This window comes from Rutidosis leptorrhynchoides, chromosome 2 (genome assembly GCF_046630445.1).
Source record: "Rutidosis leptorrhynchoides isolate AG116_Rl617_1_P2 chromosome 2, CSIRO_AGI_Rlap_v1, whole genome shotgun sequence".
Taxonomy (NCBI): Eukaryota; Viridiplantae; Streptophyta; class Magnoliopsida; order Asterales; family Asteraceae; genus Rutidosis; species Rutidosis leptorrhynchoides.
In genome coordinates, this window is record NC_092334.1 from 150102910 (window position 1) to 150128279 (window position 25370).

Below are 25370 nucleotides of genomic sequence, written 5' to 3' on the forward strand. Positions count from 1 at the left end.
ATGTTGGAGAGAAGTGAGATAATAAAATCTGGAATCTAGTGGTTGGGGTTTAAAGAAGGAGTGGGGTTGGTGAAAAAGTGGTTTAGATAATAAAGATAGTGAGGAAAAGACAAAACAGTCGTCAGCTGTTGTGCGGCTGACTCCACGGTCGACCGTGGTTCGACCGCACGGGCTTGGTGGGTTTAATTTAAGGTACAAGTTCCATCATTCCCAATCCATACCTAAGTAGAGTGAAGGTCTCCTTTTTCAGAGGCTTAGTAAATATATCAGCAGTATTTTCTAAGAAGTCTACCTTATCAATCACGATATTACCCTTTTGGACATGATCACGTAAAAAGTGGTGCCTAATGTATATGTGTTATGTCCTAGAGTGTAATATTTGATTTTTAGATAGGTCTATAGCACTCTTATTATCACAAGAAATAGGTATTTCAGAAGAGATGATACCGTAATCGATGAAGGTTTGTTTCATCCATAGCACTTGTGCACATGCTCTTCCCATGGCAACATATTTCGCTTCGGTAGTAGATAGTGCAACGGATGTTTGCTTCTTGGAGAACCATGGTGTTAAGCAAACCCCGACAAATGCACATACACCACTTGTGCTCTTTCGATCAATCAACGATCCTCCATGGTCGGAATCCGCAAAGCACATAATGTCAACACCGGTGAACTTTGGATACCATAGACCAAGGTGCATGGTACCTTTTAAGTATCTAAAGATTCGTTTGACCGCTTCTACATGAGACACTTTGGGATTCTCTTGGAATCTTGCGCACAAGCACACGCTATACATAATATCGGGTCGGCTCGCCGTTAAATATAGAAGAGATCCAATCATTCCTCTATACTTGGTGCTATTAGATGAATCTCCTTCTCTTTCAAGAGTAAGCTTGATATTGGTGGCCATAGGCTTTGAGTTTTCCATTCCGAACTTTTTGAGCATATCATGAATATACTTTCGTTGATTGATGAACGTTCCATCTTCTAGATGCTTAATTTGGAGTCCAAGAAATAATTTGAGTTCACCTATCATGCTCATTTCAAACTCAGCATGCATTAGCTTAGAAAACTCAATGCTAAGAGACTCGTTAGTAGAACCAAATACAATATCATCAACATATATTTGAACAATAACCAAATCATTTTCATGCTTTTTAACAAATAATGTATTATCAATTCCCATTTCATATCCATGATTAATAAGGAAGGTTCTAAGTCTCTCATACCAAGCTCTAGGAGCTTGTTTAAGTCCATATAGGTCCTTTTAAGTTTAAACACATGATATGGTTTTTAAAAATCTTCAAAGCCCGGAGGTTGGGACACATATACCTCTTCATTTATGACACCATTAAGAAAATCACTCTTGACATCCATTTGATATAGTTTTAAGCTTTTAGCACATGCATATGCAAGAAGTATTCTAATGGACTCTAGTCTAGCTACGAGAGCAAAGGTCTCATCGTAATCAATTCCTTCTTGTTGGTTATACCCTTGTGCAACTAACCTAGCTTTGTTACTAACAACCTTCCCATCTTCATCTAGTTTGTTCCTATATACCCATTTGGTTCCTGTGATATTTTGTTCACTTGGTAAGGGAACCAAATCCTATACGTCACTCCTTTGGAATTGATTTAATTCCTCTTGCATGGCTTCTACCCAACTTTCATCTAATAAAGCTTCCTTGACATTTTGGGTTATATTTAGGAGATGAATGCAAAGTTTGCAACTAGGTTGAAGATTTGTGATCATGTGGTTCTAGTGTTGATATCTCCTATGACTTGATCTATTGGATGATCCTTAATATGTTTAAGGTCGGTTGTGAGTTCTAGATTGTTTTTGCTAGGATCGTTTTCCAAGTGAGATTCTTTCTCATTGGTTTCCTAGACTTCTTTGGGCTCATTTTGGGTTGTGCTAGTCACAATGGCTTCTTGTTCAATCACATCATCATCTACTAGTGGTTTGGACTTAGGTGGAGGAGTTTCATCAAAGGCGAGATCTAACGACTCTTCTATGACGTTAGTGTACTTGTTTAGAACCCTATAGGCTTTGCTTTCTAACGAATATCCTGGGAATACTCCTTCATAGGCTTTAGGTCGGACTTTGTTAGTTATTCCTTTACGTTTAAGATGAAACACTTGCATCCAAATACCTTAAGGTGACTTACGGTGGGTTTCCTACCATTTAGGATTTTATAAGGTGTTTTATCCATTGAAGGCCTAATTAGAACTCTATTTTGAATGTAGGTAGAGGTTGCAACCACTTCACACAAAAAATTTTAAGGGATTGATTATTCATTTAACATTGTTCTACTCATTTCTTGAAGAGTTCGGTTGTAAGATCCTGTTTTCCCAGATGGTTGGGACATCGTCCAAAAGGTGGGACGCCGTCCTATTGTCAAGGGCTGGACGCCGTCCAGTATTCTGGACGCCGTCCAGATGAACTGGCAGACCAGTTATCTTGTTTTTAAATATTACAAATGGGTATTTTGGTAATTTCACTTTGTGGACGAATTTAAGGCTCTAGATCAGTTGGGGGAGCCTCATTTACACCATTTTCAACCACCACTTCTTATCCACTTAAATTTTAGAGAGAGAAAAGGGTTTTAGGGTGAAAAAGCTCAATCCAAAGAGGAAGAAGCTAGTTTCGGGTAAAAGTGCGTGTTTTAAAGTTGTTCATCTACTCCCCAGCTACGTTTTGATTGTAGTGGTAAGTGTTAACCTTGAATTCCTTACTTTAATTGTTTAAGGGTTAGGGTTTGGGTAGGTGATGAACTTAAAACCCATTTGCTTGTAATTTGGGGGTTTTGGGCAAGTTTGGGTCATGAGGACCCAAAGATGACTAACCTAGGGTTTTGAGGTAATAAATGTGTTTTCAAGTCTTAAATTGGTTAGTTAGTTACTAGCACACTTTATGGTTATGTAAATGGGTGTCATTTGAGTTGTGGGTGACCCAAATGAGTGTGTTAACCTTGAAATGGGTCAAAAGAGTTTTGAATGACCTAGTGGTGTATAGTTGGGTAATTTAATGCCATGGTCACTAGTTTTAGTGATTGTTGGTAAGTTTGGGCCTATGGTTGGTATTATGAGGACAAGGGGGAACACTTACCCTAAGTGGTCTATTTGGGCGGATTAAGAGTCCCATTTAGATAAGTGTTGATTTATGTTAATATCATAGGTGATTTCGTAGATGGTTGAAGAACTTGTGGGCCTACATTCGTTTTGGATACAAGGTGAGTGGAGTAATTATATGCGTATGTATATAATGTATTTATTTGTATACTATGGTATGAACCAAAGAGCCGGTAGTGCCATAGTATGTGCGAGCGTGCTATGATGTGAACCAAAGAGCCGGTAGCGTCATAGTACGTGTGTTGTATTGTGAACTAAAGAGCCGGTAGCACTGCGGCACGAGTTATTAGAGTGTGAACCAAAGAGCCGGTAGCATCATAACCGATGCGTATGGTATGAACCAAAGAGCCGGTAGCACCATGACGCGAGTATGGTTAACCATGGTTGTGTATTGTATTGTAGCATTTTGTATTATGTCGATTATATGCCATTGATTATGCTAATTGTGGTTTCGGGGATTATTAGCTTCGTACTTGAGATGGTATGCTAATTATATTGCTAGCATGTATGCGGTATGTGTGTAAGTGTTTGCAAGTAGGTATATTATATATGTATGTGTATAATTATTTCATTCACAAAGCGTTTTGCTTACCCTCTCGTTGTTTACTCTTTTTAGGTTCCGGCGTGGACAAGGGTAAGGGTGTTCGGTTGGATTAGTGACCTCCCGCTTTGTTTGATAAGGGGACGCTTTTGGGATGTTAGATTTTGAAGTTTGGCCAAGATGTGGGTAGTTTAACCCCAAACACCATGCTCTAGGTGTCGTTTGGAATTTAAACTCTTATGGTCAAACTTGTATTTTTGAACGAAACTCGTAAAACGGGCGATGTGGGTCCGATGTTGTAAAACTTGGTATTATGGTGGAAACTTCTTAGTTTTAATTATGTTAATATGTTGTGAAAAGGGTTTCGTTTAATAGTGTCGGGAAGCGGGTTTTCCGCTCGGGTAAGTTGGAACCGAGGTCAGAAACTTACAGTGCATTTGGACGCCGTCCAGATAACTGAACGCCGTCCAGATGTGTTGAAACAGAAAAAAAAAATTGGGGTCATATTTTGGTAAAACGAAGTTTGGGTCGTTACAAGTGGTATCAGAGCATGGTCTAAGGGATTTAGGCGACTTGAGATAGGTGCCTAGACTTAGACTTTATTGTGAATGCGCTTTATGCGGTACTTGTAGGAGACGGATCGGATCGGGGATTGGTTAGTGCCTAGGTTTAGGTGAACTAACTATGCGCTAATTGTTTTGTGTGGTGTTTTTCAATCATCAAGCGAGATAGACGTTGTACTAGCGAGTTAATGCGACTTGCTCGCGTAACAATGATTAGCTACCATTTTTACGGGTTCAAATCGTGTCAAACAAGCGATGTACGACGATTGTTGAGCAAGATGGGGCGGTGTGAGATGTACATATATGCTTTTATGTTATGTCCTTTCGTTTCATTGTTTAACCTATTTCCATTTTATAGTATGAAGATGAGAAACGGACCCGAGAAAAATGAAGGGGGTACGAGTGAGGATGTCGAGTTTATGGCCAAGGTTGAGGCCATTATGCAAAGGCGTCATACGGCCTTTCTAGAGGACGTTAGGAAGATGTTCTTAGATTCGATTGATGAGCAAGTAGTCAATCTAGTCAAGGAACAAGTTAAGATTGTTCTTCAAGAGGATAACGTTGGAAGGCGAGACTTCCACTATAAAAATTTCAAAGATGCTCAACCTCTTACCTTTGAGGGTGAACGAGACCCGCTTAAGAGTGCTCGTTGGATCTCCGACATGGAGGGGGCTTTTCGTACTAGTGAGTGTCCTCTCGATAAAAGGACAATGTATGGTAGTAGCATGATGAGGGGTGATGCCAAGTTGTGGTGGGATGCGAAAATCCGACTTTATGGCGAAGAACAAAGTATGAGTTTGACGTGGGATGAGTTTAAGGAAGAATTTTTCAAGGAGTACCGAACTTTGGTCGATCTTTCGAGGCTTAAGGACGAGTTGCGTACTTTGAGACAAGGGTCAATGGATTTGAACACTCTCAAGTCCACTTTCTTATCAAAGACCCAATTTTGCCCGGAGTATGTTGGGAATGACCATATGTTGAAAGAAGATTTCTACTGAACCTTGAATGATAACTATCAAGAGAGGATTAGTAGGAACTCGGCGAAAACTTTTGATGAGTTGTTTGATATCGCTAAGGGTTTTGAGTCGCTTGCTCCGAGAAAGAGTGACTTTACCTTTGGAAAACAAAAATTTGAAGCTACTAGCCACTCGAACAAGAAGAGTAGGAGTGTGACCGAAACCGTCAGTAGTGTGAAAAAGGGGGCGTCTAAGAGTTTTGGACCCACGTGCTACAATTGTGTGCGACAAGGGCACATGGCCCGTGATTGTACGAACTCATCTTCCAACAAAATCATTTGTTTTAATTGTAATAAAGAGGGTTACCGAAGGACGGAATGTCCCGATTTGAGGGGTGATCAAGTTAAGAAGCTAGAAAAGGCGGCGGGGATGGCGAGGGGATGAAAATACTTAATGACCCATGATGAGGCCAAGCAATCAAACAAAGTTATCTCAAGTACTTTCATGGTTAACTCTAATCCGGCAAGGATCCTATTTGATAGCGGTGCTAATTTATTGTTTGTTTATCCAAGATTTGTGTCTAAGCTTGATAAACCGCTAGCTAAGTTAAGTCATCTGGTAGAAGTTGAAATAGCGGATAGTAAGACGGTGCTAGGGGTTGATGTTTGTAATGATTGTGATATTGTGTTTGGTACCAAAACATTTAAAATTGATCTTATCCAGATGACCTTGGGTGAATTCGATATTGTCGTTGGTATGGATTGGCTCGATCGTTATAGAGCCGACATTGCATGCCATGAAAAGTCTATTCGTGTGAAGACCCCAAGTGGGGGAGAGTTAATTATTCATGGCGAAAAACGAAGAAGACTTGTGCCATTATGCACTTATGCACGGGCACGTCGTTTTCTTGTTAGTGGTGGCATGGCTTTTCTTGCTCATGTAGTTGATACTCGTGAAGAGCCACCATCCATTCGTGAAATTCCGGTGGTTAGTGAATTCGAAGACGTTTTTCCGGATGAATTACCGGGTGTTCCGGCGGAAAGACAAGTTGAATTTCACATTGAGTTGGTTCCGGGTGCTACTCCCATTGCTAAAACACCTTACCGTTTAGCACCAACGGAAATGCAAGAGTTGTTAAATCAAACCCAAGAGTTGCTTGAAAAGGGTTTCATTCGACCGAGTGCTTCGCCATGGGGTGCTCCAGTTTTATTCGTGAAGAAGAAAGACGGTAGTATGTGGATGTGCATCGATTATCGGGAGTTGAATAAAGTGACGATCAAGAATCGCTATCCATTGCCTCGGATTGACAATTTATTTGATCAACTTCAAGGCGCGACTTATTTTTCTAAAATTGACTTACGGTCCGGCTATCACCAAATGCGGGTCCGTGAGGAAGATATTGAGAAAACGGCCTTTCGAACGCGTTATGGGCATTTTGAGTTTGTAGTTATGCCTTTTGGTCTTACGAATGCACCGGCAGCATTCATGGATCTTATGAACCGAGTGTGCCAACCTAAGTTGGACAAGTCGGTGATTGTGTTCATTGACGACATACTTGTCTATTCGAAGAGTATGAAGGAACATGAACATCATTTGCGTGGTGTGTTGAAGACGTTGCGGAAGGAGAAATTGTATGCAAAATTCTCCAAATGTGAATTTTGGCTAAGGGAAGTTCAATTCCTTGGCCATATTGTGAATAAAGATGGTATTCAAGTAGATCCGGGGAAGATTGAGACGGTAAAAAGTTGGGGACGACCGACTACGCCTACGGAAATCCGAAGTTTTCTCGGATTGGTCGGTTATTATCGTCGGTTTATCCAAGACTTTTCTAAAATCGCTTCTCCTTTGACGAAGTTGACGAGAAATAACGCCAGATTTAATTGGGAGAACGAGCAAGAAATTGCTTTTCAATTGTTAAAAGAGAAGTTATGTCAAGCTCCGGTGTTAGTATTGCCGGAAGGGGTAGAAGACATGACGGTTTATTGTGATGCGTCTTTAAATGGGCTCGGGTGTGTTCTAATGCAAAGAGGTAAAGTCATCGCTTACGCCTCTCGACAATTAAAGGAACACAAAATGAGATATCCGACTCATGATCTTGAGTTGGCGGCGATTGTTCATGCGTTGAAAATTTGGCGCCATTATTTGTACGGTGTCAAATGTACTATATATTCGGACCACAAGAGCTTAAAACATCTTTTTGACCAACGAGATTTGAATTATCGTCAACGTAGATGGATGGATGTGGTAAAATATTACGATTGTGAAATACTTTATCATCCGGGTAAGGCGAATGTGGTCGCGGATGCATTAAGTCGGAAGGGTCAACATCTGACGATACGAGTAGGATCGTTACGCATGATTATTACTAACAATTTTCTTGTAAGGCTCGGTGAGATTCAAATTGAAGCTTTTGTTAACAATGAGCATGAGGAACGAATTATGGGCCAAACAGAGTTTATTACCTTGGGCCCGCATGGTTTGTTGTCCTTTCAAGGACGAGTGTGGGTGCCGAGAATGGGAGATTTTCGACGAGTGCTACTTGATGAAGCGCATAAGTCAAAGTATTCCATTCATCCGGGCGCGACGAAAATGTATCTTGATTTGAAGAAAGAGTATTGGTGGCCGGGCATGAAACGTGATGTTGTAAAGTATGTTGAACAATGTGTCACGTGTTTGCATGTTAAGGCTGAGCACCAAAAGCCGTATGGTAAGTTACAACCGTTGGAAGTCCCGAAATGGAAATGGGAGCACATTACCATGGATTTCATTACAAAGTTACCAAAGACGGCGAGAACCCAATTTGATTCGATTTGGGTGATATTTGATCGGTTGATGGAAAGTGCCTTGTTTCTTCCCATTCGGGAAACGATATCGTCGGAGGCTTTGTCGGAATTGTTTATCAAGGAGGTGATATCGAGACATGGGGTTCCTATATCTATTATCTCGGATCGAGACACTCGTTTCACTTCTCGGTTTTGGAATAAGTTTCATGAAGATATGGGTACACAATTGAGAATGAGCACGGAGTACCATCCTCAAACGGACTGTCAATCCGAATGTACGAATCAAACATTGGAGGATATGTTACGGGCGTGTATTATTGATTTCGGTGGTAGTTGGGATGAGCACTTGCCCTTGGTGGAATTCTCGTACAATAAGAGTTATCATACTAGTATCGGGATGCCACCTTATGAGATGCTTTATGGGCGGAGGTGTCGAACTCCGATTTGTTGGGGTGAAGTGGGACAAAAGGAAATCGGGAGTACCGATTTGGTTTTGGAGACGAATAGCAAGATTGAGATGATTCGGACTCATTTGAAAGCGGCTCAAGATAGAAAAAAGTCGTATGCCGACAAACGTAGGCGATTGATTGAGTTCCAAGAGGGTGACATGGTGATGCTTAAGGTTTCGCCATGGAAGGGTATTATTCGTTTTCGAAAACGGAGAAAGTTATCTCCTCGGTTTATTGGGCCATTTAAAATTTTAGCTCGTGTTGGTGAAGTTGCGTATCGTTTGGAATTACCCGAAGAGCTTGCGGGGATCCATAACACATTTCATGTTTCCCATCTCCGTAAGTGTCTTGCGGATGATTCTTCATGGATGCCATTAGACGAAATTGAACTAAACAACAAGTTAGAGTATGTTGAGGAGCTGATTGCGATACTCGACGAAAAGGTAAAAAGGTTGAGGAATAAAGAGGTGAGAACTTATAAAGTTCAATGGCGTCGTAGTAAAGGTTCCGAGTTTACTTGGGAGCCCGAAGAGTTTGTGTTGGTGCATCTTCCCTCTTGTCATGCGGCTTGGATTACGAGGACGCAATCCGGTTCAAGTGGGGGAGAGTTGTAAGATCCTGTTTTCCCAGATGGTTGGGACACCATCCAAAAGGTGGGATGCCGTCCTATTGTAAAGGGATGGACACCGTCCAGTATTCTAGACGCCGTCCAGATGAACTGGCAGACCAGCTGTCTTGTTTTTAAATATTACAAATGGGTATTTTGGTAATTTCACTTTGTGGACGAATTTAAGGCTCTAGATCAGTTGGGGGAGCCTCATTTACACCATTTTCAACCACCACTTCTTATCCACTTAAATTATAGAGAGAGAAAAGGGTTTTAGTGTGAGAAAACTCAATCCAAAGAGGAAGAAGCTAGTTTCGGGTCAAAGTGCGTGTTTTAAAGTTGTTCATCTACTCCCTAGCTACATTTTGATTGTAGTGGTAAGTCTTAACCTTGAATTCCTTACTTTAATTGTTTAAGGGTTAGGGTTTGGGTAGGTGATGAACTTAAAACCCATTTGCTTGTAATTTGGGGGTTTTGGGCAAGTTTGGGTCATGAGGACCCAAAGATGGCTAACCTAGGGTTTTGAGGTAATAAATATGTTTTCAAGTCTTAAATTGGTTAGTTAGTTACTAGCACACTTTATGGTTATGTAAATGGGTGTCATTTGGGTTGTGGGTGACCCAAATGAGTGTGTTAACCTTGAAATGGGTTAAAAGAGTTTTGAATGACCTATTGGTGTATAGTTGGGTAATTTAATGCCATGGTCACTAGTTTTAGTGATTGTTGGTAAGTTTGGGCCAGTGGTTGGTATTATGAGGATAAGGGGGGAACACTTACCCTAAGTGGTCTATTTGGGCGGATTAAGAGTCTCATTTAGATAAGTGTTGATTTATGTTAATATCATAGGTGATTTCGTTGACGGTTGAAGAACTTGTGGGCCTACCTTTGTTTTGGATACAAGGTGAGTGGAGTAATTATATGCGTATGTATATAATGTATTTATTTGTATACTATGGTATGAACCAAAGAGCAGGTAGTGCCATAGTATGTGCGAGCATGCTATGATGTGAACCAAAGAGCCGGTAGCGTCATAGTACGTGTGTTGTAGTGTGAACCAAAGAGCTGGTAGCACTACGGCATGAGTTATTATAGTGTGAACCAAAGAGCCGGTAGCACTTTAGCGCGAGTATGACTCGGGTTGTGATGTGAACCAAAGAGCCGGTAGCATCATAACCGATGCTTATGGTGTGAACCAAAGAGCCGGTAGCACCATGACGCGAGTATGGTTAACCATGGTTGTGTATTGTATTGTAGCATTTTGTATTATGTCGATTATATGCCATTGATTATGCTAGTTGCGGTTTCGGTGATTATTAGCTTCGTACTTGAGATGGTATGCTAATTATATTGCTAGCATGTATGCGGTATGTGTGTAAGTGTTTGCAAGTAGGTATATTATATATGTATGTATATAATTATTGCATTCACTAAGCGTTTTGCATACCCTCTCGTTGTTTACTCTTTTTAGGTTCCGGCGTGGACAAGGGTAAGGGTGTTCGGTTGGATTAGTGACCTCCCGCTTTGTTTGATAAGGGGACGCTTTTGGGATGTTAGATTTTGAAGTTTGGCCAAGATGTGGGTAGTTTAACCCCAAACACCATGCTCTAGGTGTCATTTGGAATTTAAACTCTTATGGTCGAACTTGTATTTTTAAACGAAACTCGTAAAACGGCCGATGTGGGCCCGATGTTGTAAAACTTGGTATAATGGTGGAAACTTCTTAGTTTTAATTATGTTAACATGTTGTGAAAAAGGGTTTCGTTTAATAGTGTCAGGAAGCAGGTTTTCCGCTCGGGTAAGTTGGAATCGAGGTCAGAAACTTACAGTGCATTTGGACGCAGTCCAGATCCTCTGGTTGCCGTCCTGGTCTTCTTTGCTGGACGCCGTCCAGATAACTGGACGCCGTCCAGATGTGTTGAAACAGAAAAAAAAATTGGGGTCATATTTTGGTATAACGAGGTTTGGGTCGTTACATCGGTTTTTCCCTTTAACAACCCCCTTTGATTGAGGAGTGCGAGGAGCCGAGAAATTATAAGAAATTCCATGTAAATCACAAAAGACTCCAAATTGGGCATCATTATCAAATTCTCTTCCATGATTCGTTCGTATGGTGACAATTGTACACCCAAGAAAATTTTGTACTTTTGTTGCAAAAAATTACGAATCTCTCAAATGCCTCATTTTTGTGTTTTAGAAAAAGTGTCCATGTATATCTAGAAAAATCATCAACGATTACCAAGATGTAGAAATTCCCACCATAACTTTGAACGGATAATTGACCAAACAAATCCATATGTAGGAGTTCGAGATATATTTTGGTTGAAATGAAGTTTTTAGGTTTATGACTAGCATGAACTTGTTTTCCTACTTTACATGCATCACAAAAATGACTTTTATATTTTAGCTTAGGTAAATCTTTAACCATTTCTTTAAAATATATGCTGTGAATTAGTTTCATATTAGCATGCAAAGTCTCCTATGCCACAAAGTAGTAGTGTCATGAATGGAAGTAAGACAAATATCTGAATGTTTAAAGTCATTTAGTTTGCATGTGTAAAGACCCTTTTTCCTAATTCCATTTATAACATTTTTACCATCTTTGGTTATATGCGAGGATGATTTAGTGATTGTCATGTTAAAACCTTTATCACATATTTTACCAACACTTAGCAAATTAAAGCTTAGATTTCTAATATGCAAGACATCTTCAAGAGTAATTTTAGAGTTAGTGATGTTACCTTTACCGACGATTTTACCTCGTACATCACCACCAAAGATTATGTCACCACCGTTATGTTCTTTGTACCTTGTGAAGAAGTCTTTGTTCCCCGTCATGTACGTTGTACATCTACTATCGATTATCCAATCTTCATCTTGTATAACGCCATTTAGGCAAACCTATATTTGGTTGATTAATATCTTTGGTACCCAATATTTATTGGGTCTGGGATGATTAGCATCAAAAACTCCTATTCTAACCCATCTTTTTATGACCTTAGCATTGTAGTTTCCTTTTGGTTGGGCTCTTGTTTCAACTATTTCTTTTCTAGGGTTTCTAGAGTGGTTAGTTTTATTTTCTAAGAATTTCTTATTGAAATGTTTAATTTCTTCCTTTTGAAATGGTCTAGATTTTGAGGATGGAGCTGCGATCGACTTCACGGTCTTGCCGTGCTTCGACCGCACGTCCTCTATGTCGTTTGGCTTTTCTTGAGACTTAACAAACACTATAGATTGTTGTTTTGATGCTTTAATTTTGAGAGAGCTTTATTCAAACCCTAACCCATGTTTGTTATTGCTTGTCCGTTGAACACTTAAAATATCTTCTAGCACTTTTCCACTTTTATTATATATTGAAAACTTGATTTTATTTTCAAATTTTTTTTTTTTGAAAGGCGATTTTATTTTCAATTAGTTTGACGGTTTTGTTAAGCATTTTATTTTCATGCTTTAGATCATCACAAGTAAAACATTCGTGTGAGTTAGCTATTCTTTCCTTTAGCCTAGACACTTCTAACTTAAGTGAGTTTTTTTCTTCTTTTAAGTTAGTATTACTAGTACTAACTCTACTACTTAGATCACAAAGCTTAATGAAATTATCAAAATTGAATTCAAAAGAGTTTGGAAGAACCTCATTGTCGATTTGTCCGACTAGACAATTTTCATTATCTCTTTCTGAGCTTGGTACTTCAATGGCCATGAGACATGTTTCCTTTCCTTCTTCTTGTGTCTCATTCTCTTCATCGTCCCATGCACCTCCAAGAAATGCCTTCTCGTTCTTCCTTTTGGGACATTTACTTATTAAATGATTTGGATCACCGCATCCAAAACATTTTCTTATGAATTTCTTCTTGGAATCAAAAGGTGCTTTCTTTGAGTCCATTGGGGTTCGAATATGATTTCCGGGTCTTTGGTAGAATTTCTTGAACGATCGAACAATAAATGCAAGTTGTTCATCGTCATTTAGGATATCATCTTCATCCTCTTCGTATTCACCTTCTTCACTTGCTTTGGCCTTCAAAGCAATTCACTTATTCTTTTCTTTCTTAATCTTGTCCGCTTTTTCATCCTTGTATAGGATGACCTCATAGACTTTGAGATTTCCAACGAGTTCATCAAGAGACAATTTTTCCAAGTCCTTTGGCTCATCTATTGCCGTCACTTTAGGTCTCCATTTTGAGAGTAATGCTCTTAAAAATTTTCGAACATATTGCTTGTTCGTGTAGATAGTACCTAAAGCTTTCAAACTTGAACAAATATTGTTAAATCTAGAATAAGCAATATCAATTTTCTCATCATTCGATATAACAAATTGTTCATATTGAGCTACTAGTAGTTCAATTTTATTTTCAATAACTTGCACATTTCCTTGGTGAGTAACTATTAAACTATCTCATATTTTCTTTGCACTATTAAGCATAAAGACCCTTTCATATTCTTTTATAGGCAAAGCGTTAAATATGACGAGTTTAACTTGGTAGTTTTTTCCTACATCCGTTTTATGTTCTTTGGACCAATTATCTTCGGGTATAATTATTCTAGTTTTCCTATCCTCACTTAGTGTGAATGGAACATACTCACCTTTAGTAATGATGTTCCAAACGTCTATATCTTTTGCACTAACATATGTTTCAAAATTTTGTTTTCAATAGCAAAATCCTTCACTCTCAAGTAGTGGAGGTCTTTGCATAGAGGAACCTTCACTATAGCTCAAGTTCTCAAATTTTTGTTCCATGATCTTTAACTCAAAAGTTTGCAAAAATTAGTTTTTATCTTAAAAATAACAATTTTAGCAAAACGTTTAGAGCAACTACTCTGATACCAATTGTAAGTAACTAGAGGGGGTGAATAGTTACTTAGTGCGATTTTTAAAACTTTTTTCGAGTTAGAACTTGAGATTACTATAGTGGGATTTGATTAGTTTGTTCACAAGTATAATAAATATAAAGATAAAGGATAAGTGAACAAACACGGAGATTTATAGTGGTTCGGAAAGATGTTAACTAATCTCCCTTAATCCACTCCTCAATTCTAACAAATTGAGAGTTAATTTCACTATGATGCTCCAAAATTGGTGGAGTGTCTGGATACAACACTAGCTCCTTGATAAGCCGCAATTTATGAACCCTTACGTCCCTTTGAAGAATTCACAATCACTAAATGCTCTTACCACAAGATCCTAATGCTACCACTAAGTGAAACCTCACCTATCTTCTAGATCCCTTTAAGAAGATAGTTTACAAGTAAACTCTCAACTAAGTTTACGATCACTCTTTCTTTAATCACTCTAAATAGATTACAATAATACTTGAATGATATCAGTAAATGTAATGGAAATGTAAGTGCAAGAGGTGAGTCTTCAAGTGCTCCAAGGTTTGGCTTTTATAGGCAAGAGAAATTCAAACCTAGTCAACTGCGGCTCACCTCACAGTCGACTGTGGGTCGACCATGCAGGTCTCTGACTTCTGAATTTGTAGCCGTTTAAGATCTTTAACTTTGTCATTTTCCCTTATTGGATGGCGGCAATTAGATGCCAAAAACATCTGAAAAGACCTGCATTACCCCTTTTTGCTTGGATGTATTCTTTGAGGTTGACGTTGGCTTAAAAGAGAAAAGTCACATTGTACTAGAGGTGTGTCATTGATTACTCTTTAAGGCAAATGCAGAATTTTGATCCCATGACAACCACAAACTTGCAAACTTCAAGTCACAAGTCTTCAAGCCTTTTGTCAACATTAGTTTTGCAAGTATGTGCACTCATTGGTTATTTGAAATCTTCCAAATTAGATCAATTTGTTTTACATGAAGACTTTTGGGAGTTTACACTAAGCATGTAATTAATGCTTAATGGTTAATCAAGTGGAGAACATCTCTTTACATGGGACTTAATGACCATCTTAAGTGTTTCAACACTTTTAATTTAGATTTAAAAATATACCCTTTTAAAAAGAACTTTTAGCCATACTTGTGTGTTTAACATTAATCAAAAGCTAAAAGTGTCAATAAGGCGTCATTAAGTGCGATTAACCAAGATTAGTGTTTTAGTGACCATAACTCATTTGAATATGAAGGCGGCAACTATTCTAAGCATGTTTAAATAAGTTTTGTAAATTATAGATGCTTCGAAATGGTCAAACATTTTTCGATCAAAAATCCGGATAGGAGAAACTGCGGTCGACCCACGGCTGACCGTAGAGTCGACCGTGCACCGTTCAGGGCATTCCACGGTCTGACATGCGGTCGACCGTAGTCCCAGCCTTGGTCTTCCAGTGTTTTTCAAATGACTCTTTTGACTTAACGGTTTTGTGTATTGGTCGTTTGCTAGAGATTGTGTAGGCTTATGAACTTGTGTTGTTCTATACGTTTGTTTTAGCACACAAGACTTGGTGTCATAATCAAAACAAAGTGGTTAACATTTGAATATTATTATTGGATCACTAACCAACACAAGACAATTTTTTCAAGACACTAGGGTGCAGCTATAAATAACAAACTCAACCCCCATTCAAGACAAGATTCCATCAAGAATAAAACACATTCTCTCATTAAATATGACGTCGTCGAAAAGGCAGTAACTCAAGAATTGATTATAAACCACCCTCCGGTAGATTCTCATCTCAGCCAGAGTTATCAAATACAGAGTATGTATTTTGTTCGTAGACTACTTTTGACAGATATGTTAACAGATAAAGAGTATATGATTAGAACATACTCTGGCAAACCCTATATTGGTATCTAGAACTTTTCTTTTTATCTCCAAAACTCCATTTCCTTAAATGAGATGGTTACCCGAATTAACTCTTTACCACCTTTGGAGAGTGTCATGTTCTTTAAGCTACACTAAGGTTGTGTTCTCGAGTAATTATACGAAAGAAAATGAATGAGATGAGGTGAATTGAAGGTGAAAGTAGTGAGATTATTCTATAATGGAGGGCGAGTTAAGAGGAAAAATTAGACCAAACTCTTCACCCTCTTCATTTCCTTTCTTCCGAACTAAAAATTCGAAAATACCATTTCCTTTAAATTTCTTTCCTATTACTTTCTGTTCTTTTTAAAATATAACTTGAGAATAAAGTCAAATTATTTTTGAGTGATTAATATTATTCCAAAAGAAATAAAAATATAACAGTTTAACCACTAACGTTTTTACGAACATAAATGGTCCTTTTTCTACACAAACTTTAGCTACAGCCTACTCGTTAAAGTTTGTACATTACATATTTACGTATCATATTCTTTTTCTTTTCTTATTTAATCAACTCCGACAATATGAATGAATGATTATAAACCCAAACTAGGTAAACACTTTTTATGTTACTAAAAAAACCCTAACAAAACTAAACCCAAACGCAAACCATTAAACAACAAACCAAACAAAACCAGGCGTGATTTACATGACCATCACCACCATTTTCCGGTTGGCTGTTTGTTAACGCATTTCCCTCTCAACAAAAACAATAAAAATAAAAAGGGTATTTTAACTTATAAATCCATAGAATATTACCTCTCTTCCTAAATCCTATCTCTGTGGCTACAAACCCCTCTTCATATTTCCTATTTCTTGAAATAAAAACACCAACTTTATCTATTTTCACATCAATTCTTTGCAACCCACCTGGAGATTTTAGGTATTTTGTCGATTTCATGTCACAAGTTTCAATCTTTCTTTAAAAACAAGAAGACCCATATCTTTTTTCCAACTTCTTGACTTGATTTCTTGTTGGAATTGAAACAATTAGAAGAAAAACATATGTAGGTATGCAGTCATCATCATCTTCTTCAACATCTGTATCTATAGAAACCAATAATGCTGCCAATTTTTTATCCAAATTGAGTAACTTTGCATTTGATTCAAACTCTAAACAACTGAATTTGGAAGGGTATTCGTCGATTTTATCTAATTTTGTTCATTATGATAGAAAAGTAGTGGATTTATGGGCTGGAGGGAGGAAAAAGTCATCAAAGATTGTGGGGTCTTTGAGTACAGGAAATAGAGGTGGTTCTAGTATCAATAGGTTCTTTAGTGAGTTTAATAAGTTTATTAGGTTTCATTGCGATAGGATTCCACTTGCGTTCGCATCCGTTAAGGTTGATTCGGAGAGTATTAGTGTATTAGGTGAAGAAAATGGTGGTGTTTTGGAAAATGAAGCATTACCTTTAAGTGGTTTTGTGTCTAATGGTAAGAAAAAGGTGCTCATTTTGATGAGTGATACTGGTGGTGGTCACAGGGCTTCCGCTGAAGCGATTAAATGGGCATTTAATGAGAAATTTGGTGATGAATATGAGGTTGGTTTCTTGAATTGTTTTGTTGGTGTTATAAATTGGGATGAAATTTGATGGAATGTGTATGTTTTCAGGTGTTTGTGACTGATTTATGGACAGATCATACTCCATGGCCGTTTAATCAGTTGCCAAGAAGTTATAATTTTTTGGTTAAACATGGATCATTGTGGAGGATGACATATTATGGTACTGCTCCTCGAGTCGTGCACCAATCGAATTTTGCTGCTACCTCTACATTTATAGCAAGGTGAGAAATCATGTCTCATTCTTTGACATTCGAGTTCCTTATCTTTTAATGTTGTTTTGTCAAGTTACATTTAGTGGAGATGTATAGCTTCTTAAACTTACATAAAGTCTCATGTTTTATCATGTTGCTAGTATCTAGGTTCTTTGTAATTGCAATATGAAGCTTGATAAGCTTAATTTTTTTTTAAATGTATATAGTCACTAAATTTTAGGTCCATCTTTGTGTGTCTGCATTTTGACTTTCATGATTACTGTTCTAAGTATTTATATGTATTGTAACAGAGAGGTTGCAAAAGGTCTAATGAAGTACCAGCCCGATATTATTATCAGTGTACATCCTCTAATGCAACATGTACCACTTCGTGTCTTGAGGTCCAAGGGTCTGTTAGACAAGATTGTATTTACTACAGTGGTTACAGATCTAAGTACTTGCCATCCTACATGGTTTGTTTTGCACTTCGAACTTATTAATTAACACATTATTTTGGTTGTCAAAGTTGATCCATTATTTGTTGTGTATTGATAGGTTCCATAAGCTTGTAACAAGATGCTATTGCCCTACAGAAGAGGTGGCGAAACGGGCCTCAAAAGCCGGCCTCCAATCTTCTCAGATAAAAGTTTATGGCCTCCCTGTTCGGCCTTCTTTTGTGAAGCCTGTTAGGCCAAAGGTTTGAATCTCAATTGAAACATAATAGGGATTAGAGGTGGCAAAATGGGTGGGTTTGGTAATAAGTCAAATTAAATAGTCAATTTGTCATCTTAAGTAAGAATGTTCAAATTAAGGGAAATATATGTGAGTAACATTTATCCAAAAAGTGGTTAATAAAATAACATCCAAATGTAGGCACTTTCGTTATGTCAATAGTTGAATTTCCTAATGAGAAAAATCAGAAAACTTTAACGTTTCTTAACGACTTGAGTTGCATCAAAATCTTGAATCTATTGTAAACTGAATATACTGATTTTGGCTGATTGAGATGATTACTGCAAGTTATCGATTGTTTTGGCTTGAAAACTTAATGCACAATCTCTTTTTTGCCTTGACCTTTGGATGTTAAACGCTATTTAAATATAGGGTCATTACAAGTTGAGGTTAACCCAATAGCATACACTTTGACTTTTTTGGTCAAAATTAATGCTTTTTATGTGTTTGCATAGGTTGAATTGAGGAAGGAGCTAGGTATGGATGAGGATCTACCTGCTGTGTTATTGATGGGTGGTGGGGAGGGGATGGGTCCCATTGAAGCTACAGCCAAGGCACTCGGGAACGCATTATACGATGAAAATCTCGGTGAGCCGATCGGTCAGGTACTTGTAATTTGTGGCCGCAACAAAAAACTCGCCAAAAAATTGCTTTCAGCTGAATGGAAGATCCCTGTCCAGGTATACCCATTATTATTATCATCCTCATAATTAGGATGGATTCAACATTCATCATTTTAATTATAACCAGTTGCGGATGTCGGAATATTTTCACAATAACAACTTCACATTTAATTACATTAAACTCACATATAAGTACATGACAAGAATTGGTCGTTGGGGCGGCTGACCTAGCTGCTCTATGGTGGCTCCGCCCCTGATTATAACTATAACTATTTGTTGCAGCAAGTAATCATTTTACAGATTAAATAGGTTTATGCCCAAAGCCATTAAAAACTGTATTAGGGACAAGTGGTTCCTTCTTGGTATATTACTATTAGATAAGAAGTGGGATTAAATTTTGGTATAAGAAAGTTTGGTAACTTAATATAGAAAGGTGATTTTAATACGTAATTATTTGATTTCAGGTGAAGGGTTTTGTTACTAAGATGGAAGAATGCATGGGTGCTTGTGATTGTATTATCACCAAGGTAAACGGGTTCTGTATTCTTTTTTGTTCTTTTCTTAATACTTCAAAAATGGTCAACTGTAGTACTCCCTGTCCTACATGCACCAGTTTTCTTTATAGTAGTTAGTTAATAATAGTCACTACAAAATAGTTGAGCATTGATTTGTTCATTATTGAGATTTTGTTGATTGTTAAACTTCATGATTATACTGTAAACCTTGAATTTTATTCTAGGATGGAGGGAGTACATTATATGTAGTAATTCAGTACTCGCTATATAAGCATATTGATTCTTGTCAATTATGAAGCTACACTGTATAAATTATATAACTATCATGCGCAAAATGCCGTGTTGCCTAATGCAGATTTATTTTCATTATTATCTTTAATTTGCTAGGCTGGTCCGGGAACCATTGCTGAAGCTATGATCCGAGGGCTCCCCATAATCCTAAACGATTACATTGCTGGGCAGGTAATAAGTTTGTTATAAAAGAAGCCTTTATACGCTAGAATCAGTTATTGGCTGTTTACTTTTTTATGTATTAAGTCCTGTCTTCATTTAATAGTTAAGAATTGTACAAAAACAGATCATTAAGTGGAGAGTACTGAATAATAACTTTATCTCGCGTTGTGCAGGAAGTTGGAAATGTACCATATGTGGTGGAAAACGGATGTGGAAAATTTTCAAAGTCACCAAAAGAGATTGCACATATAGTTGGTCAATGGTTTGGTCCCAAAGCATATGAGCTCGATGCCATGTCTCAAAATGCTTTAAGGTTGGCTAGGCCTGACTCGGTTTTCAAAATCGTTCAAGATCTTCACGAGCTTGTTAAACAGAGAAGTTTAATGGTGCAGTATGCTGCTGCAACTTAATTGGCATCTATAGGACTCGAATGAGATTTACTTATTAATCTATTTTTGTAACCAAAACAATTTTGACTACGAGTGAAGCAGTTTACAATTTAGAGTATTTTTTCCCCCTACGACAAGGGTATGCATATGCAGAGACTGCTCAAAAGGTGTGCAACCAAAGATAAAAGCGCACAGAAAATGTAATATGCACAATGTATGACTATATCATGAAGTATTTGAGTGACTACTAATAAAATTTGTATACGTTGTTCTTGTTATATAGAATCTATTGCATTGTACGTTGTTTATGGGCAAAATGAGTGCCTTGTGAGTTTGAAAAAGGTATTAAGCCAACTGAATGCTGATATGGACAATTACTATGTTAGCAAAGAAATAAAAAATTGACTTCTATTGGTCAATGTAACCTTTTTGTAAGTGATTCCAAATCTAATTTTTGGTGTGGTAATTAGAGAATGAAATGATAACTAGTGTTATACATAAAGTTGTCTCAATTCGACTTTCTATCAAAATTACTCGTGTGTAATCCATTGGTGTTGGCGTTGATTTGGTTTTTCATATATGTACACATTCAAATGAATCTGGGTTGAGAAAAATGGGTTCATTTCTAACCTATGTTCCTTTAACTACGAGTTAGGCGATTTATCATTTGTATATTGTCTCCGAGACCCGTCCACAAAGGCCCTAGCGGGTCGGTTTTCTTTCTTTTCTTTTTTTGTTTTGGGTATCACAAATTTCTCTCTCTTATTTACGGGGCTACAAAAGGGCGTTGCTTTGCGAGTAGGCATTTTTTGACGCCCCTAACGCCTGTTACGGATCATCAAAAGTGACGATGATGGGGCGTTAGTTTTGTTCCCAACGAGCAAAAAGGAGGCGTCAGATTTCTTTACCGCCCAATTAAATCTTGGACACATCATATATATATTATTAAATTTTTTATTTTTCACCAAACTTCCAATCATATTTTACTACATCACCTAAATCCTTCACTTAAATTTGATGCTTACCATAACACAATTTCAAAATTTGACATTATCACGTTAGAGTCAAATTCTTCTTTCTCCTCTCAAATATACAAAATTTGTCTACACATCATAATCACTGCAACACATGGTCTTAATGTCAAGCTTAATAGTCGTCATTTATCAGTTTCATACTGTACTATTAACCATAACACTAGTGACAATATTTTATTGCATAATGTGTATATAGATTTTAAAAGATAAATTCACAATGGAAATGGATATCTCATGTCATAGTTGGATACATTCTCAACCCTAATATGTTTAATCATCAATGTATATATTTTGTATTGGTGTTTATTATTATTATTTTTTTATTATTTTACAGTGAAATATATTGCATTTTTACGGAACAGTGTGTTGTAGATGCTCTTATGTACATTTAAGATCAACTCAAAAGAAACTTATATGAGCACACCCGTTGTATTGTTATACCTAATAAAAATTATACGGGCTTAAACAAATGAAAATTAGTGGTATTTCTTTTGTTCTCTCTCCGTCCCTAGGTTTCTCGCTCCGTCCGTAGGTTTCTCGCTATCGTGTTCATGTTTCGGTCACATACATCTTGCCAGTGGTCGGATTTCTTTGTTCTTTTTAGTTTAGCGCTCATGTCAGTTTGTCTTAGTTGTCTATATTGGTTATAAAGATATGATTTTACTTCAATTGTTGTATAAGTAAATCTTTAGGTCCACGTTATCAAGCAGACTTGCTGAGGTCCATATTAGTACTCATTTTAAACTTCGAATATAACCATTTTAAGTTATGTTTTTCTGCATTAAAAAAAAAAAAAAATTTGATTAGGGATTAAAAATTAAAATTAAAATTTATAATATGAACAAAAAAATAAATTAAAAACGCGGGTGGGCCACCGGTGGAAGTTGTTGTGTAGAAAGCCACAAAAAAACGGCAACCGCCATCATATACATACGACCAGCAAAGATAAAATTCATACACGTTTTCATATTACAAATTAAAAATCTAAAATTAAATCAATGATTTCGAGTGCATGTTGTAGTTGTTATTGCAATCCGCTGCTAATTTCAACAAAATCATTAGCTACCGGATGTTATGACCACCATCGTCACGGCGGCGTAAATCTAATCACGAAACGCGTCAATTTGAACGGAATTTGTATTGTGAAAGCTTCAATGGTGGAATCTTCATCTTCTGAGAACTCGTCTAATTTCAGTAAGCGTATGGAACAAGCTTGGTTAATTTCGCAGGTATTTTACATAAATTGAAATGATTAGCTAGGGTTTCTATTACTTGTTCACGTTTTCCCCTAATTAGTGATTGATTAATTAACATTTTCAATAATAAATGTATGCTAAGCACGTATAATATGAGTTTAGGGTTTGATTATTCTGAAATTTGTGATATTTGGTAAATTTAATATGAGTTTTAGCCTAACTGAAATCCTTTTTGTCATGTTAGTATTGGACACATTATGCATTTGATGTTGGATTGTAATTAATTATATTAGAACATAATGTGAGTTATCTATCCGAAAGCTTTTGTGATGGTAGCATTGAATGCACATGGTATCTGATGTTGGAGTACTGATTGGATGATTGTTACAGTAATGGAAGCATTGTTAATGAGATTAAAATAACATGTTGAAATAACATTTACCAGATTGTGTAGTAAACATTTCGTAGGCTTGTAGCATATAAGATTGAGCATGAGTCAGAATGAGTCTCTCTAAGTATATGCGTTTTCTGACTCGTATGCTATTAACATGAGCTCTGTGATGAGAGCAAGGTTGGAGAACTCGGATCTCGGGGAGATCTCGTTTGGACATTTTTGGGGAGATCTCGGCATCTCGAAAAATCTCGGAGAGATCTCGGGCGTTGACTTACGTTGACTTTTTACTGTTTTTAGTGTAAAATTATATATATAAATAAATATATGTATATTTATATACATTATTACGAGATTTTACAAAAAAATTTGAGAAATGAGTGAGAAAATACGAGATTTTACGAGAAAATCCGAGAAATCGTGGCTTTGACCATGTTTGACCCCGTTGACCGGAAAATCTCGGGAGATGGACATCTCGTCTCGGTTGTCTTCTAAAAACGAGATCTCGGGGAGAAATAAGGAGATTTACAACAATGGATGAGAGCTATCAGCTACGGTTTGGTAGAAATTTTCGAGTTGCTTGATGTAATGCTTTGTCATTTGAGCTACATAGGAGGGGGCACAAAGGTCATTAATAAAACAAACTTCATATCTAAGTATTTTGATTGATTGTTTTTTGCATCAGTTTAGAATTTATATACCACATGTTGTCATGTTTTACATAAATTTTGATGATTCGCTACACGTGGGTGGGGAGACGACTTCTTTTTTATTCTAGGTTAGAGGAATAATTGTCTACGTCTCACCTCCCCATACCTCGCATACGCGGGATTAGGTATTGTTGTTGGTGGTGGTGCTAGGTATCTGTAGCTTGTTGATGTTTTTTCCTTAATTAATGATTGGTTAATTAACATATTTAATATTAAAATTATGACAACCACGTATAACATGTTACATCTGATTGTTTAGAGTTTTGTTATCCCAAAATTCTTGATATTTGGTAGATTTTGTATTCTCAGTTTCACTGTTACTTTGGAATTTAGCTGTGTAAATAAAGTTAGTGACTTGAATATGAGTTTTAGCCTAACTGAAAGACTTTTGTCATGTTAGTATGGGACACAATAGGCATTTTAAGTTGGATTCCAATTAATATTACTGAGAACATAATGTGAGTTATCTGAACCAAAGGCTTTGTGAAGGTAGTGTTGAATGCACATGGTGTTGGATGTTGGCTTTTAATAAAAGGTTGTGTTCATTGGGTGATTGTTACAATATTGGAAACATTGTTATTTAGATTGAAAGATGTTAAAAATTACGTTGACTTAATTGTTGTAGTAAACATTCTTTATGCTTGTAACATAGAAGATTGAACATGAGTCAAAACGAGTACCTCAAAGTATGTATTTTTTGACTCATATGCCATCAACTTGAGCTTTGTGATGTAATGCTGCGTCATTTAAGCTACTTAGGGAGGGGGCACAAAGGTCATTAATAAAACGAAATGCCTATCAAAGTATTTTGATTGATCGTTTTTGCATGAGTTTAGATAACTCACATTACCCTAAAGCTTAAGCCAACAGTGGGTTGAAAATGTGAAATTTGTGATGACATCACCACTAACAAGATTCTTCATTTCCAACATGAAGCCTTCACCCTTTCTTAAGCTTCTAAGAATACATACTTGTTTGGATATGTTAACATACACAATAGGTGACCTTTTAGACTGTTGCAAATGTATACATGGTGATGTAACATTGTAACTTCAATTGACGTTAATCTATGTACATATGATGGACGTTAGTCTATGTCTATATAAATCTAATATGCAACCACTGTTGTTTTGTTAATTTTTATATATATGTTGTTACCACAATTTTCTAAATTCCTGCTACCAATGAATGTTGCAGCAACCGAGGCCAGTTGCTTGTTCCTCTTGTGATTCGAATGGGCATGTCGAGTGCAAATGGTGTGGTGGCACGGGATTTTTCATTCTTGGTGATAACATGCTATGTGAAGTACCATCCCGAAATTCAAGCTGCGTTATTTGTGCTGGAAAGGTAAATTATAATAAGTCTAAATGAGTAACTTTGTAGTGCAGATCTATTAGATAACTAATGTATTAATATGATTACAAATGGTTATTTTACTGAATCTAATCTAAGTATATTTATGATGATTCTTTCAGGGATCAACTTGTTGTGGTGATTGTAAGGGAACCGGATTTCGTGCTAAATGGTTGGAACAGCCCCCTGTCCAATAGTAGTCTTGTTGGTTTGTCAATTGTAACACTGCAAATGTGAAAGTCAACACATATTGTTTCTGTACATGGTATACATTAGAGATTCTATTCATTGTTACAATTTGTTGCGTTACACCTCTGTATATTGTCCCTTTTAACAGTTGATCAATTTATAAATATTAGATTCCTTGTTTTCGTATCTCTACCATCTGTCGTTATACGAAAAGTGTGTCCTCGTGGCTGGAGATGGACACCAGGCGCATGACGGGTA

The 25370-nt window shown here is 37.1% G+C and overlaps 3 protein-coding genes across 3 annotated transcripts; 2 read left to right on the forward strand and 1 right to left on the reverse strand.

Annotated features, from left to right (window-relative positions):
* Positions 1 to 358: 358 nt before the first annotated feature.
* LOC139888347 (uncharacterized mitochondrial protein AtMg00810-like) lies at positions 359 to 2144 on the reverse strand. The gene is made up of 3 exons (XM_071871358.1): positions 1923 to 2144; positions 1333 to 1608; positions 359 to 1153 (listed from the first exon to the last, which is right to left on the reverse strand). Exons 1-3 carry the CDS (start codon positions 2142 to 2144, stop codon positions 359 to 361), a joined length of 1293 nt encoding a protein of 430 aa, XP_071727459.1.
* Positions 2145 to 16578: 14434 nt separating this feature from the next.
* LOC139891492 (probable monogalactosyldiacylglycerol synthase, chloroplastic) lies at positions 16579 to 20511 on the forward strand. The gene is made up of 8 exons (XM_071874465.1): positions 16579 to 17313; positions 17385 to 17557; positions 17839 to 18000; positions 18083 to 18224; positions 18715 to 18939; positions 19347 to 19409; positions 19785 to 19859; positions 20024 to 20511. Exons 1-8 carry the CDS (start codon positions 16786 to 16788, stop codon positions 20258 to 20260), a joined length of 1605 nt encoding a protein of 534 aa, XP_071730566.1. The 5' UTR covers positions 16579 to 16785; the 3' UTR covers positions 20261 to 20511.
* Positions 20512 to 22216: 1705 nt separating this feature from the next.
* Positions 22217 to 25370, forward strand: LOC139891493 (uncharacterized). Its single transcript, XM_071874466.1, has 3 exons — positions 22217 to 22502; positions 24768 to 24917; positions 25046 to 25370. Exons 1-3 carry the CDS (start codon positions 22272 to 22274, stop codon positions 25118 to 25120), a joined length of 456 nt encoding a protein of 151 aa, XP_071730567.1. The 5' UTR covers positions 22217 to 22271; the 3' UTR covers positions 25121 to 25370.

Bases quoted from the DNA above. Each gene is read 5' to 3' on its own strand.
- LOC139888347 (XM_071871358.1), bottom strand. From the start codon at position 2,144: ATGCAAGTGTTTCATCTTAAACGTAAAGGAATAACTAACAAAGTCCGA. The intron at 1,609-1,922 runs GTGACTAGCACA...AGTGACGTATAG, and splicing joins TGATTGAACAAGAAGCCATT to GATTTGGTTCCCTTACCAAG. The intron at 1,154-1,332 runs GTATATGTGTCC...TTTGTTAAAAAG, and splicing joins ATGGTGTCATAAATGAAGAG to CATGAAAATGATTTGGTTAT.
- LOC139891492 (XM_071874465.1), top strand. From the start codon at position 16,786: ATGCAGTCATCATCATCTTCTTCAACATCTGTATCTATAGAAACCAAT. The intron at 18,001-18,082 runs GTTTGTTTTGCA...GTGTATTGATAG, and splicing joins AGTACTTGCCATCCTACATG to GTTCCATAAGCTTGTAACAA. The intron at 19,410-19,784 runs GTAAACGGGTTC...TTAATTTGCTAG, and splicing joins GTGATTGTATTATCACCAAG to GCTGGTCCGGGAACCATTGC.
- LOC139891493 (XM_071874466.1), top strand. From the start codon at position 22,272: ATGATTTCGAGTGCATGTTGTAGTTGTTATTGCAATCCGCTGCTAATT. The intron at 22,503-24,767 runs GTATTTTACATA...TGAATGTTGCAG, and splicing joins AAGCTTGGTTAATTTCGCAG to CAACCGAGGCCAGTTGCTTG. The intron at 24,918-25,045 runs GTAAATTATAAT...TGATTCTTTCAG, and splicing joins GCGTTATTTGTGCTGGAAAG to GGATCAACTTGTTGTGGTGA.